We start from the raw sequence: 15984 nt of genomic DNA, 5'->3' as shown, positions 1-15984 counted from the left end.
TGAATAATTTGGAAAGTATCATAAATTCAAATTAATGTAATGCTAACTTTTACATATTTTATTACTAGAGATGCATGGATTCACGACTCCACCCTTATATATGCTGCTCTATTTATAATTTAAGGTGACTTTATTTCAATGTGTTTCTACTCTATTTAATGATGAATAATTACGCAAAGATGCACATAAATGTTCGATAAACAATATTTTATAAATTTGAATCTATGGGTAACACACCGTTGTAGTAATGTAGAATATTTTTTCGGAGGGACAACTCCATCAATACTTAGGTCATTTAACATATGTTATAACTTATAATCTTACTGTACTTATGTTTGTTGAGATATATAGTTTCACATTGGTTGTGAGGGCAACTAATGTGGCCTTTATAAGGCCTTGAATTCTCCCACCCTTTGAGCTAGCTTTTGGGGTAGTGTATTCCAAGATTCTTAACAATGTTGTACGTAATAAATTACTGTGGAATTTTTAAAATTAAAATCGCCATTGCTATCTTATTCATGAATTAAAATTTTGACATATACTAATTTACTTTCATAGTAGAACTATTTGGGGTTGAGCTATCTAGTCCATTTTAATGGATGGGAAGCTTACATCACAGGGAGGTCTCAGACTATTCCCCATAAGATTGAACAATAACCTATTAAATTTGTTGATATATTGTTGTGAATTACATTATTAAAATAGGACTCTAACGACCGAAGATGGCATAATATAAATAAAATAGTTGTGTTAACCTGAGGGATATGGCAATAATTGTTTGATCTATTAAAATGAACTAATTATGCATGTGTGGGATAAAATGAAACATTGAATAATTATGAAATATATACATTGTCAATGCATGAAACCAGAGGAACCGGGATTTTTGACTTTAGTAGTCTCATTTTCATAAGGTTTCACCTAAATAATTTCTTGGTCAATTGTATTACCTATATAATGCATAACGAAAATCATTTTAGGATGTGACACTTAAGCAACCGCGTCCTTTGCATTTGTTCCAGACCACTGGAACGTGATACCCTCGCAATCACATCATATTCCCAAGACGTGGTACCCTCTCAGCCGTGTGTCAGTGCGTCCCATCCCCAAAAAGAATTCAACAGGAAGCGGCAGTCTGGAAGCCGCGTTCTAGGTTATAAGTCAAGTCGGAGCCAAGCAGATATATATGTTTCACCTAAAATTGCAGATCGGAAGACCAAGTGTCATAGTTGGACCCATCCAATTTATCCACACTCAACGGAGCAAGGATATAATTGGAAAAAATAGTAGACTCCGACTTTTGTCCAGCCGGAGTCCCGGAACCAGGAACATTGGAGACAGGAGGGTCCATAATCAAAAAGAAATCAGAAAGACAGATCACAGAACTAACCAGTAGAAGAGGGATCTGTGCGTCAATGCAAAAAGATGTCGAAACAGAAAAACAAGACCGGATCCAGAATCGTCTCAGCAAGACGAAAAAATCGCAACCAGCCGCGGCCGGAACGGAGGCTCCACGTGCCTCCACGCGCCGCCTGTTGAAGGAGGGTGCTAAAACTTGCACGCGCGCATGAGAGCGCGTGGGTGGTCTTCTTAGGGAGCGGCCGGTGCCGGTGTGACCGCGTTGTCAAGACGATCACGGCGGTAGTCTGCGTGCCTGAAAATTCCACCGGGCGGTGGTGGTTGATAGTACAGAAGCGTGAAGCGGAAGAAATCGTTCGGAAACTGACAATGAGACAGTTCTGGAAAAAAAAAATTGTAAAATACGATGAACAGTGGGTTCACCGGAAAATAAAAATAAAAATTCAAACGTTCCTTAGGCTCTTGATACCATGTAAAGAACTTTGGGATACACCACCCCAAAAGCTAGCTCAAAGGGTGGGAGTGCCCAAGACCTTATAAACTCCACATTAGTTGCACATACAACTATATATCTCAACATTTAATATTTAGGTAAACAAAAAAAAAATATAATCTATGCAAAATTCATACTTCAAGCCCAAAGGGCTTTCGTATGAGTGAGTGTGTAAGTGGATAATATAAACTATTATAAAAACCTTTATCTAACACCTTAAAATTATAATAATTATAATTTTATTGTTAGTAAATTTTTGAATTAATTATTCTCTGATTTAAGAGTTAGTCTTCTAACCAATAAAAAATAAATTGCTAACAACTTTAAAGCCCATTTTGTACGAAAATAGCTTGTTGTTTTTATTGGATTTTTTTGAACTCTTTTACCGTGAATATATCAATATGCCTAAATTTTAGGTGAAATATATATATATGTTTGGCTCCGACTTGACTTGTAACCTGAAACGCAGCTTATACACTGCCGCTTCCTGTTGAATTCTTTTTGAGATGACACGCACTGACACGCGGCTAAGAGGGTACTGCGTCTTGGGAATATGACATGATTGCCAGGATATCACGTTCCAGTGGTCAAGAACAAATGCAAAAGACGCGGTTGCAAGTGTCACATCCTAAAGTGATTTTCATAATATCGTGTCGTTATCCATTATATAAATAATATGATTGACCAAAAAATTATTCCGATAAAACCTTATAAAAATGAGATTACAAAGGTCAAAACGCCGAGGAACGGATTCTTTTCAATGAAATATGCTAATCGTCAATCCCTCGTAACGATTATTTATCAGAGTTCAATTATTGACTACTCATGTAAAATCTAGTTTAGCACGACATTAGAATTTCAGTGCACAGATTTTATATTGATTTATTTTCCCCACGCAGTGACTACATCATCTATTTATATAATGATATCATCGATTGGTGATTGGTGTAGTCGTGTGGAAGTGAAAACGCGTTGGGCAATGACTGCATACAAGTTTGAATTCTCAACGTTTGTGCAGCTGAAACACCGTCATCACGTACGCACCCGCACTAAGCTAAATATAATGTTATGAATCAATTATTTTAAAAAGTTGTATAGTGTTGGATAAAAACATTTTTATATATAGTTAATATTATGATAGTTAAAATTAAGATTTTATCTAAAATTAAAATCAAGATAACAAATAGTAAAATGTAAAATCTTAAAGTAAAAAAAATTATAAAAACGTAAAAGCATTTGAAATTTTAATGAAATCATTTTGATTAAAAAAAATTTTAAAACCGTAAAAACGCAGATTTTAAACGAAATTTTAACTATCATGATTAACATATTACACCAATAAATTATAAAACAATTATTTCAATATTGGAAAAACAATTATTGGTTCTCTTGTAATAAATTCGTATAAATTGACTATTTTCTTACCATTTGTCTCGTAAAACTATACAAAAAAAATGTTTCTTACCATATGAATTATGTGAAGAGAAAAAATATAAGGTTCATATATTTTTTATTTGTATATAAAAATAAAATTATCTCTTATAATATAAAAAAAGACATTAAACAAAAAAAGGAAAAAAAAATCTGTTATTTAATTTGCGACTGTTTTTTATGATAAAATTTAGGGTACCTGCACCAACTATCACAACTTTTCAAAAAGGGCTAGCTACCTTGCCATTAATATCTTTGTTTTATTGTGTCAATTATGAGGTCTACGACTAACAAATGGGCCAGTCTTTGATCTAAGAAATAAAAAACATAGACAAAAAGCAAGAGAGGGGTGTTATATGCAATTATGCATGGTGTAAGAAAATATATATTTTATAACGGAGCCGCGTTAGCACAAAGCGAACTACTCTTTCGCCTTTTACTAAAGAAAATTTTATATTATTCAACATAAGCTATATTATTTTTATTTTCAATTGAGAGTATTAAAAAATAAAAAATAACCAATACGTAAACGATCTTATAATTTTAGTATCAACTCAAATAATTTCAATTTGGGGATCAAGAAATTGAATTTCAATTATTTGTAGAAACATATCGCGACAGGTGTGAACCGCCCGCATGTATGCTTTATCTTCACCGAGCAATTATTTTGATGATTTAGAAACGATTGTTTTGATATCAGCAACCACAAACATTTTAGTAGGAAAGTCTTATCGATTCAAACCCAATTAAAATTGAGTAAAAAAAATCAATGAAAAAAACTATGAAAAATAAACACATAAGCCTGACGTTTGAAAATACATCATCGACTCTTACATCATCGATTTTTCCTTCTCCTAGAATCAAAATGCATACCCCCTCTATAACATCCCAAGGACAATCGCAGGAAAGATCCACTCCCTTTCCCTCTCTATTAAATGAAATGTTTCCCAGCCCCCTATACTCCCTATAAAAACCCTCCATGTCTCACTTCATTACTCCATCAATACTTCTGAATCCAATTTGCTAGTGCAACCAAATACACAAAACCACAAACCCATACTACGATTAAGATTAGTTTCAATGGAACATCAACAATCTCTAACCTCAGAACAAGAACTACCACCTATAGTGGCCATGATGCCAAGTCCAGGCATGGGACATCTCATCCCAATGATCGAGTTCGCAAAGAGACTAATCCGCCACCAAGACCTCGCTGTCACATTCGTCATCCCCACTGTTGATGGCACTCCTTCCAAGGCTCAAACCACCGTCCTCCGCTCCCTGCCTAGCACTATTTCTCACATCTTCCTCTCTCCGGTGATCCTCTCCGACCTCCCGCCAGATACCCAAATTGAACCCCTCATCTCTCTCACCGTCGTCCGTTCTCTCCCTTCCCTTCGCCACAACCTCCTCTCCCTCGCCGCCACCCACCGCATCTCTGCCCTTGTCGTCGACCTCTTCGGAACGGACGCCTTCGACGTCGCCGGAGAACTCAATGTTCCTCCATATGTCTACATCCCTACCACTGCCATGTGTTTGTCCTTCGCCCTTTATCTTCCCCTTCTCGACCAACAAGTTCAGTGCGAGTTCAGAGACCTTCCTGAACCGGTCAACATCCCCGGTTGCGTTCCGGTTCATGGGAAAGACTTATTGGACCCGGTTCAGGACCGAACCAACGATGCCTACAAATGGTTCCTCCACCATGCCAAGCGATATAGTTTGGCGGAGGGGATCATAGAGAATAGCTTCTTAGAGCTTGAACCGGAGGCTATCAAGTTTTTACAAAAGGACGAACCGGGCAGACCGCCGGTCTATGCGGTCGGACCGCTGGTGAATGAGGACAGTCCTCAAACCGGGGACGAAGAGTGTTTAAGGTGGTTGGATGAGCAGCCACGTGGCAGTGTCATATTTGTGTGTTTTGGTAGTGGTGGGACCCTTTCTAGTGCTCAGATAGATGAACTTGCTTTGGGGTTGGAAATGAGTGAGCAAAGATTTTTATGGGTTGTGAAGAGCCCAAATGATAAGGTTGCAAATGCTTCTTATTTCATTGCTGATAGTCACAGTGACCCTTTTGATTTTTTGCCAAAAGGGTTCGTTGAAAGGACCAAAGGGAGGGGTTTAGTGGTGCCATCTTGGGCCCCACAGGCTCGGGTCCTGAGCCATGGTTCCACTGGGGGGTTCTGGACCCATTGTGGTTGGAATTCAATACTTGAGAGTGTGGTGAATGGGATGCCTTTGGTTGCATGGCCACTGTATGCGGAGCAGAAGATGAACGCCGTTTTGGTTACCCAAGACGTTAAAGTTGCATTGAGACCTAAGGTTGGTGAGAATGGGTTGGTGGAAAGGCAAGAAATTGCTTCAGTTGTGAAGATGCTAATGGAAGGTGAGGAAGGGAAGAAGCTTCGTTTTCGAATGAAGGAACTGAAAGAGGCAGCTGCCACAGCTGTTGGGGAAAATGGGTCTTCAACAAAGCAAATCTCCAAGTTGGCTCTCAAGTGGAAGGGCCAAAGAACTGTATCCAGATGAAGTTCTTTTTCATTTATTCTCTTTCTCCCTCTTTTTGCTTTTCTGTTTTTATTTATTTATTTATTATTTTTTACCTGTTTGTACAATAAATCCATGGTGTGCATTAGGTCAGAGATGAAAGATTTGAATAATTTGAAAAGTATCATAAATTCAAATTAATGTAATGCTAACTTCTACATCTTTTATTACTAGAGATGCATGGATTCACGACTCGACCCTTACATAAGATGGTCTATTTAATTTGAGGTGACTTTATTTCAATGTGTTTCTACTCTATTTATTAATAAGGACGAATAATTACGCAAAGATGCAAATAAATGTTCTATAAACAATATTTTGTAAATTTGAATCTATGGCACATCCAGATATTAAAATAATTTTGATTTTTTACTTGCGTGACACACGGTTGAAGTAGTGTAGAATATTTTTTCGGAGGGACAGCTCCATCAATACTAAGGTCATTTAACATATGTTATAACCTTATTGTGCTTATGTTATACGCAATAAATTACAGTGAAAATTTTAAAATTAAAATCGCCGTTGCTATTTTATTCATGAATTAAATTTTTGACATATACTAATTTACTTTCATAGTAGAACTATTTGGAGTTGAGCTATCTAGTCCATTTCAATGGATGTGAAGCTTACATCACAGGGATGTCTCGGACTATTCCCCATAGGATTGAACAATAACCTATTAAATTTATTGATATACTGTTGTGAATTACATTATTAAAATAGAATCCTAACTCCCGAAGATGGCATAATATAAATAAAATAGTTGTGTTAACCTGAGATATGGCAATAATTGTTTGATGTATTAAAATGAACTAATTATGCATGTGTGGGATAAAATGAAACATTGAATAATTATGAAATATGTACATTGTTAATGCATGAAACCAGAGGAACCGATCTTTTCAATGAAATATGCTAATCCTCAATTCCTCATAACGAATTATTTATCAGAGTTCAATTATTGACTAATCATGTAAAATCTAATTTAGCACGAGATTATAATTTCAGTGTACAGATTTTATATATATTTATTTTCCGCACGCAGTGACTCCATTATCTATTTATATAATGATATCATCGAGTACTGGTGATTGGTGTAGTCGTGTGGAAGTGAAAACGCGTTGGGCAATGATTGCATACAAGTTTGAATTCTCAACGTTTGTGCAGCTGAAACATCGTCATCATGTACACACCCCCACTAAGCTAAATATAATGTTATGAATCAATTATTTTAAAAAGTTGTCTAGTGTTGGATAAAAACATTTTTATATATAGTTAACATATTACACCCTCAAATTATAAAACAATTATTTCAATATTGGAAAAACAATTATTGGTTCTCTTGTAATAAATTTGCATAAATTGACTATTTTCTTACCATTTGTCCCGTGAAAAAATACAAAAAAAAAAGATGTTTCTTACCATATTGGGATCATGTGAAGAGAAAAGAATGAAAAAAAATATAAGATTTATACATTTTTTTTTTTTGGTAAACAAGATTTATACACTTTTATTTATATATGAAAGATAAAATTATCTCTTATAATATGTTTATATTAAACAAAAACAAAAGAAAAAAAATCTGTAATTTAATTTGCGACTGTTTTTTATGATAAAATGTAGTGCACCTGCACCAACTATCAGCAACTTTTCAAAAAAGGCTAGCTGCCTTGCCATTAATATCTTTGTTTTATTGTGTCAATTACGAGGTCTACGTACGACTAACAAATGGGCCAGTCTTTGATATAAGAAATAAAAAGCATAGTCAAAAAGCAGGAACAATGATCATTTTGTCACTGTTGGCAAAAAAAATTACCAAACTCTACGTTAACAGTAAATTTTGACAAAATATCACGTGACATATTTCGCTACACTGTGCAGCGAAATATGTGTGCAAATAATTCGCTACACAGTGTAGCGAAATATACCACGTCAGAATCAAAAATGTCACGTGTCAAACAAGGTGAAATTCACTACACTGTGTAGCGAATTTCACCTTGTTTGACACATGACATTTTTGGTTATGTGCATACTGACGTGGCATATTTCGCTACACTGTGTAGCGAATTATTTGCACACATATTTCGTTACACAGTGTAGCGAAATAGCCACGTGGTATTTTAGCAAAATTTACTGTTGCCGTGGCAGTTTGGTAATTTTTTTTGCCAAGAGTGACACTTTGGTCATTATTCCCAAAAAGCAAGAGAGGGGTGTTATATGTATGGTGTAATAAAATATATTTTATAACGGAGCCGCGTGGTGAGTAGGGGTGATAAACGAGTCTGGGGCCTTTCAAGGGCCTTTGGCTCGGCTCGTGAAGGCTCAGGCTTACATGCCTAATATTGGTTATTGGAACCAGACTTAAACTTGTATAAAAGCCCGTTTAGTAAAAAGGCCTCAGACTCCAATTCAAGAGCTCGGCCTTGGAGCCTCTCAGGCTAGCCTAGTATATTAATTTTTATTTTTATTTATATTTTTTATACTATTTGTAACAACGCTCTCTCTCCTCTCAATCCATTTCACCCCTATTTTATTAGTTAAACAGACTTCTTGAATGATTTTGTTCTATATTATGTTGTTTCGATATACATTGAATTTATGAATATTTATGGAATTACTAGTGTTGTTGATTGTATATTCTGTTTGGTAAATTTTTATTGTCTTATTTTTTTCAAACAGGCCAAATCAGGCCTTTTTTTTTTGTAAATAAGGCAGGCTACAGGCCGATAATTATATTTGTAACTGGTAACAGGCTTGGTAAGGCCGACACATTTAATCACAGGCTTAGCCTTTTAAGACCAAAGCTCGGCTCGGCTCGTTAACACCCCTAGTGTTGAGCATAAAGGGTGTGCATGACAACCATTCTATTCCCTAACATTGTTTCTGAAAAGAAACAATTCTTTTTTATTTTTGTGCTTTGGTGCAGTTTCTGAGGAAAAAAAATATGTTTGATAAAATGTTCTATTTTTATTCCGAAAATAAGAATTGTGTTTGAAAACACAATAAATAATGTAACAAAAAATAATTCCTATTAAATATAAAAAATTTCAGATCATCATTTTTCTTTTCATATGGTGTGATTGTGGTGGTGGTGACGGCAGCGGCAGTACGGTAGTGGTTGCGGTGATGGCGGTGATAATGGTGGAAGAGGCGGTGGTAGTGGTGGGGATGGTGGTGGTGGAGGTGACGGCAGTGACTGCGATAATGGTGGTGGGGATGGTTTGGTGACGGAAACAATGGTAGCAGTGGCATTGTGGTGGTTGTTGTGATGACATCATGGTGGTGGTGGTGGTTGTGATGACATCATGGTGATGGTGGTGGCAGTGGCTGCGGCGATGGTGGTGGTGGCAGTGGTGGTGATGACGGTAGTGGTAGTGGTGGCGATGACGTGGTGATGGTAGTGGCGCGGGTGGTGTAATGGTGGCAAAGGTGGTGATAGTGACGGTAGTGGCTGTGACGATGGAAGTAGTGGTAGTGGTGGTGATGGTAAAGGTTGCGACAATGGTAGTGGTGGTTGGTGACAATTGCGGTGATGGTAACAGTGGCGTCGTGGTGGCGATGATGGCGGTGGCGGTGACGGTAACGGTGCTAGTGGTGGTGGCGGCGGTGGTAGTTATGGTGGTGGTGACAGTGGCATGGTGATAGTGATAAGTGGAGTTGATAGTGATGGTGATGGTGACAGTGGCATCGCGGTGGTGGGGGGTGGTGACGACGACACTAGTGGTACGGCGGCGGCAACGATGGTGGTGGTGGTCATATCGGGATGATGGTGGTAGGGGTGGTGGTGGTGATGATGGTAGAGGTGGAGAGTGATTGAGAGAGATAATTGTTTCTCATTTTGTATTGAAACAAAAAAACAGAAGATTTTTGATTTTTTTTTTGTTTCCTAGCACAAAAACTATCCCGGGAACAAAAAAATAAACCAGTTTTACCAAACGAATTTTCTATCCATTTTTGTTCTCGGAAACAGAAATTAAAAAAAAAAAATTCGGGAAAATTGTCATGCACACCCAAAGCGAACTACTCTTTCGTCTTTTACAAAAGAAAATATATTTTATATTATTCAACATATGCTATATTATTTTTATTTACAATTGAGAGTATTAAAAAATAAAAATAATCAATACGTAAACGATCTTATAATTTTAGTATCAACTCAAATAATTCCAATTTGGGGATAAGAACCACATTTTAATTGCTAGAGTTTCATAAATTAAAATCCGTAAGTAGTTCAAATGCGTCGCTTAAATCTAAACGATACTTAGAAAAATCGACGTAAAATCCATAAGTAGTTCATATGCTTTATCTACTCCAAAGCAATTATTTTGATGATTTAGAGACGATTGTTTTAATATTAGCAACCACATAGTTTTTGGTAGGAAAGTCTTATCCGATTAAAACCCAATTAAATTTGAGCAATAAAAAATCAATGAAAAAAACTATGAAAAATAAACACATAAGCCTGATGTTTGAAAATACATCGTCCCCTCTTACATCATCGTTTTTTCCTTTTCCTAGAATCAAAAAATGCATAACACCCAAGGACAATCGCAGGAAACATCCACTCCCCCATAATTTTCACAACCCACTAAAACATAACACCCAACTTATATAACTAAATAATTAATTATTCCCCACCTAACCATACACATTTATAATTGAATGCAATGGAGATATATTACTTACGGATTAATATATCCTCGTCATGAATTTTATAACTTAAAAATAAATGTTTAATATTAAATGAAATGTTTCGCAGCCCCCAATACTCCCTATAAAAACCCTCCATGTCTCACTTCATTACTCCATCAATACTTCAAAACCCAATTTGCTAGTGCAACCAAATATACAAAACCACAAACCCTTACTACTATTATTATTAGTTTCAATGGAACATCAACAATCTCTAACCTCAAAACAAGAACTACCACCTATAGTAGCCATGATGCCAAGTCCAGGCATGGGACATCTCATTCCAATGATCGAGTTCGCAAAGAGACTAATCCGCCACCAAGACCTTGCTGTCACATTCGTCATCCCCACTGTCGACGACACTCCCTCCAAGGCTCAAACCACCGTCCTCCACTCCTTGCCTAGCACCATTTCCCACATCTTCCTCTCTCCGGTGACCCTCTCCGACCTCTCACCTGAGACCAAAATTGAACCTCTCATCTCTCTCACCGTCGTCCGTTCTCTCCCTTCCCTCCGCCACAACCTCCTCTCCCTCGCCGCCACCCACCGCATCTCTGCCCTTGTCGTCGACCTCTTCGGAACCGACGCCTTCGACATCGCCGAAGAACTAAACATCCCTCCATACGTTTACATGCCTTCCACCGCCATGTGTTTGTCCTTCACCTTTTACCTTCCCCTTCTCCACCAACAAGTTCAGTGCGAGTTCAAAGACCTCTCTGAACCGATCAACATCCCCGGTTGCGTTCCGGTTCATGGGAAGGACTTGTTGGACCCGGTTCAGGACCGAACCAACGATGCCTACAAGTGGCTCCTCCACCACTCCAAGCGGTATAGTTTGGCAGAGGGGATAATAGAGAATAGCTTCTTAGAGCTAGAACCAGAGGCTATCAAGTTTTTACAAAAGGACGAACCGGGTAGACCGCCGGTGTATGCGGTCGGACCGCTGGTGAATGATGACAATCCTCAAACCGAGGACGAAGAGTGTTTAAGGTGGTTGGATGAGCAGCCACGTGGCAGTGTCATATTCGTGTGTTTTGGTAGTGGTGGGACCCTTTCTAGTGCTCAGATAGATGAACTTGCTTTGGGATTGGAAATGAGTGGGCAAAGGTTTCTATGGGTTGTGAAGAGTCCCAATGATAAGGTTGCTAATGCTTCTTATTTCATTGCTGATAGTCACAGTGATCCTTTTGATTTCTTGCCAAAAGGGTTCGTTGAAAGGACCAAAGGGAGAGGTTTAGTGGTGCCATCTTGGGCCCCACAGGCTCGGGTCTTGAACCATGAGTCCACCGGGGGGTTTTGGACCCATTGTGGTTGGAACTCAATACTTGAGAGTGTGGTGAATGGGGTGCCTTTGGTTGTATGGCCACTGTATGCGGAGCAGAAGATGAACGCTGTTTTGGTTACCCAAGACGTTAAAGTTGCATTGAGACCTAAGGTTGGTGAGAATGGGTTGGTGGAAAGGCAAGAAATTGCTACGGTTGTGAAGATGCTAATGGAAGGTGAGGAAGGAAAGAAGCTTCGTTTTCGAATGAAGGAACTTAAAGAGGCAGCTGCCACAGCTGTTGGGGAAAATGGGTCTTCAACAAAGCAAATCTCCAAGTTGGCTCTCAAGTGGAAGGGCCAAAGAACTGTTTCCAATTAAAATTTCTTTTCTTTTATTCTCTTTCTCTCTCGTTGCTTTTCTGTTTATTATTATTAGTATTATTTGGTGTGCATTAGGTCAGAGGTTGAAAGATTTGAATAATTTGAAAAGTATCATAAGTTCAAATGTAACGCTAACTTTTACATATTTTACTAAAGATGCATGGATTCACGACCCCACCCTTACATAAGCTGCTCTATTTATAATTTGAGGTGGCTTTATTTCAATGTGTTTCTAATCTATTTAATAATGATGAATAATTACGCAAACATGAAAATAAATGTTAGATAAACAATATTTTATTAATTGGAATCTGTGGCACATCCAGATATTGATCCAATAAATAGAAAATTCATAAAACATCCCACTAAAAGTTATCGACTCTCGTAAAGTGAGTGGCTAGCATCAGACATTACGATAATTAGTCCGCTTTTTGTTATGACACGGAGCCATTATTGGCAGAGTTGAATGGGGAAAATGAATAATAAGGAAATCACGGTCAACGATTAATTGGTATTATGACATTTCTCCAATAATTTCGAAACCTTATGACCTTTGAACTAACCTCCATTTGTATTATGACAAAACTTTCCAACGATTAATTGGTTTAATTCTAGAACGTATTGGCATTTTCTTCTTCTTTTTATTTATTTATTTAATAGATACAATTTTCCTATCTTCCATCTTCCATTGAAGCCTAGTCCTTACACGTTATACAGTATCACCATCGTATTTAATTTTTAAGATTAAGAAATTAAGACGAGATTTTCATTTTACTCTAAAATATTTATAGGTTTAATGATAAGTGTCCAAGACACTATGTTTTTATGGTTAAAAAGAGTTCAAATAATAATTAAAATAGTTAAAAATATAGTGTTAAATAATAAAATAGTAAAACATAATAGATTGCCAACAAAAAGATAAGATTCTAATATTTGTTATTGTTTCAGGTTGTTTCATACTAGAATAACAAATTGCAATGAAGAAGGATAAAGGCAGTTGCAAAGGATAAGGTTCAAGAAAAATAAAGAATTAATCAAAATTAATTCTCAACGAGCGGGTCCAGAAATTAGAAGCCCAAATTTTACCCTTTAAGTACAACGCGAATGAAGCTGTGAAAATCATTTTGGAACGCGAAGGAAAAGTCAGAGACAAACACGAAGGCAGGAGCGGAAGAGGAACGCTGGAGCGATGCAGAGGAGAAGGGAGGAATCCAATCTACATCATTGATCGTCTTCCTTAATCAAGTTTCATCATGAACTTTATTTATTTTACAGTTTATTTTAATTCTGTCTTTATAATTATGAGTAGCTAAATTATTTTAGTAGTTAGGAAGATACATAACCAATGGGTTCTTAGTTGATGTTTGTTTATTCTTATGAATTACATTCTTGTTTCTAAATTATGCAATCAATCTAATATTTATGCTTAGTTTTATTTATGACTTGATCACTCGTAGATAAACATATGAGTCACATATGACAATAGGGATGTTGGTATATGATTCTGATTGGTTGATTGCTGAAATTTGCATGATCTAGGGATAGACTTGTGAATTTTATAACTTGAGTTCTTGCGTTAATGCTTATTCTACGAGAAAGTACTAAGGGATTAGGCTTTGGATTAGAGTAAAGGATTAGATTACCAAGGGATTGAGATTTAATCAATCGTAGAAAGAATTGTTAATAATTCAATCTTGAATGTAATCGTAAGAATAGACAAACACGTTAAGAAACCATCGGAGAAGTTGAATCCTAACTACGCCTTTTTATTGAAAACTTAAATCAATTTCTTTTAGCTTTAATTAATTCTGAATTAAATTTCTAAAATATTAAAAACCAAAAATAAGTTTATAAATTCTGCTTTTAATATAATCACAATATCCTCAAGAAAACCTTTAATGATCGATCCAACTTTGATTAAATAAATAAATTATTGCTTGGTCATCAGTCCTCGTGGGATCGACAACTCTACTTAATCACTTTATTACTTGTACGACCGGTGCACTTGCCGAATTCGTCAACATTTAATGTTTCACATGTTTATAAGAAATAAAATTATCTTCTGCACATATTTAATTAATATGGAATTATGAGAGAAAAAAAATATAAGCTATATTTTTATGTTTGTGTAGAATATAATTTTATCTTATATAACATTAGAGATATTAAACCCAATATTTATACATAAATATCATTTATCTTTTAATTTCATTCTTGCTCTATTGCCATGGATTGCAGAGAAACTCCTCCTTTCTTTTAATTTCATTCTTGCTCTAATACCTGTTTGAGATGTTTTGTTTTTAATTTATTATTTCTTATAAGAAAAACATAGTTAAATATATTTTTACAAAAACACTTATTATTAACAAAAAAAATTATAATGGATAAAAAAATAAAAAGGTAAATGCTTTCAAGAGAAACTTTTTTTGAAATATATACTTATTTATTTATAACTCATATTTATTTTTCAAGTTTATCTTCCCCTTCAAAATTCTAAAAATATTTTTATAAATCCCTAAACACTTAAAAAAAATGTGACAAATAGTCTGTTAAAGTTAGACAGGGAAGATTGCGAAATCTGTAGGGATGCTCAATGGCAGAGATACATCGTACATACATTATTAAACGCTTTTAATAAAGGGGATATAAAATTTGAGTCTGACTCATCAAATTCCAACGTTTAGTGAGAGGGCAGCAATATTATTAAATCAGGTCATTGACCCATCCAATATTGAATTATTGAGCACTAGTTAAATCAGTTGATATATAAATTTATATTATGTTGAAACATTTATAAACATATTTAAATATATGTTAAAAATAATATCAGTTCCAAATCTTCTAATTAAAAATAACACATTGCTATAAAATAATGACAGGAATCCTATTAAGCAATCAAATTCGGTTCAAACATCAACTCGGTTGAGATATAGAATAATTGAATAAATGGTTCAATCAAATTTCAAAATAATATATATTAAATTATGAATATTATACTTAACAAATAAAGTGATCCCATGATAAACATTCCAATCCTCATAAACTCAAATTTGGAGTGTTTGACCAGTTTGAGACTTTTTTTCATTAAATTTATGAATTTGGTATGTGGATGAGAGTAGTTACGGTTTGGGGTCTTTAAGTGTCGCGGTGGGAACTCAGCGTATCTAAATGGTGCCCTCAGGTCCCCGCGGCACTCATGTATTTTTGGTTTTTTTTCTCAATGCCGCCTCACCTCCCATCGGCATTCAATAACTAATATTTTTACTTAAATAAGTGCCGCACATGGCCCCCCATCGGCACTAATTATCATTTTCTTTTTTATTAAAAGTTTCGCCCAGCCCCCCCTCCCCCAACGACATTCATATAATTTACTTTTACCTACGTGTTCTCTCGCTTTTGCAATATTAATTAGTGCCATAGGACAACATGGGTTCAAGCTAGAGCAACACTTGGTAAGATCTACTATAACATTGCAGAGAAAAGCAAATTCCATGGTTTCTTAGTTGGGGTATGCTCCACTTTGGGATCTGGGGGTCACTTTTCTGGTGGTGGCTATGGGAATCTGATGAGAAAATATGATCTTTCTGAGGATAATATCATTGACGCACAATTAGTTGATGTCAATGGTAAAATCCTTGATAGAAAGTCAATAGGAGAATATTTGTTTTGGGCTATAAGAGGAGGTGGTGGGGCCAGTTTTGGTGTCATTCTTACATGAAATATCAAATTGGTTTCAATAACTCCAATAGTGATTGTATTCAAAGTAAAAAAAAAGTGGAAGAAAGTGCTACGGATGTTGTTTACAAATGGCAACTAATTGC

The 15984-nt window shown here is 36.0% G+C and overlaps 2 protein-coding genes and 1 pseudogene across 2 annotated transcripts; all 3 read left to right on the top strand.

The window, feature by feature from the left end:
- Window positions 1-4177: 4177 nt before the first annotated feature.
- LOC133295065 (hydroquinone glucosyltransferase-like) lies at window positions 4178-5920 on the top strand. Its single transcript, XM_061493850.1, has one exon. It carries the CDS (start codon window positions 4364-4366, stop codon window positions 5807-5809), a length of 1446 nt encoding a protein of 481 aa, XP_061349834.1. The 5' UTR covers window positions 4178-4363; the 3' UTR covers window positions 5810-5920.
- A 4763-nt stretch (window positions 5921-10683) lies between these two features.
- Window positions 10684-12191, top strand: LOC133295079 (hydroquinone glucosyltransferase-like). Its single transcript, XM_061493870.1, has one exon. It carries the CDS (start codon window positions 10716-10718, stop codon window positions 12159-12161), a length of 1446 nt encoding a protein of 481 aa, XP_061349854.1. The 5' UTR covers window positions 10684-10715; the 3' UTR covers window positions 12162-12191.
- A 3140-nt stretch (window positions 12192-15331) lies between these two features.
- The window catches only part of LOC133295089 (berberine bridge enzyme-like 4), a 1199-nt pseudogene continuing 546 nt past the window's right edge, over window positions 15332-15984 (top strand).

Source organism: Gastrolobium bilobum, unplaced genomic scaffold, assembly GCF_033153095.1.
Source record: "Gastrolobium bilobum isolate Gb01-03AN ecotype WA unplaced genomic scaffold, APGP_CSIRO_Gbil_v1 utg913, whole genome shotgun sequence".
In the NCBI taxonomy this organism is placed as follows: Eukaryota; Viridiplantae; Streptophyta; class Magnoliopsida; order Fabales; family Fabaceae; genus Gastrolobium; species Gastrolobium bilobum.
The sequence above is the reverse complement of the archived record's forward strand: the minus strand, read 5'-3'. Positions and strand labels throughout refer to the sequence as shown.

Excerpts from the sequence above, each read along its gene's own strand:
- LOC133295065 (XM_061493850.1), top strand. The coding sequence starts at position 4,364 with ATGGAACATCAACAATCTCTAACCTCAGAACAAGAACTACCACCTATA.
- LOC133295079 (XM_061493870.1), top strand. The coding sequence starts at position 10,716 with ATGGAACATCAACAATCTCTAACCTCAAAACAAGAACTACCACCTATA.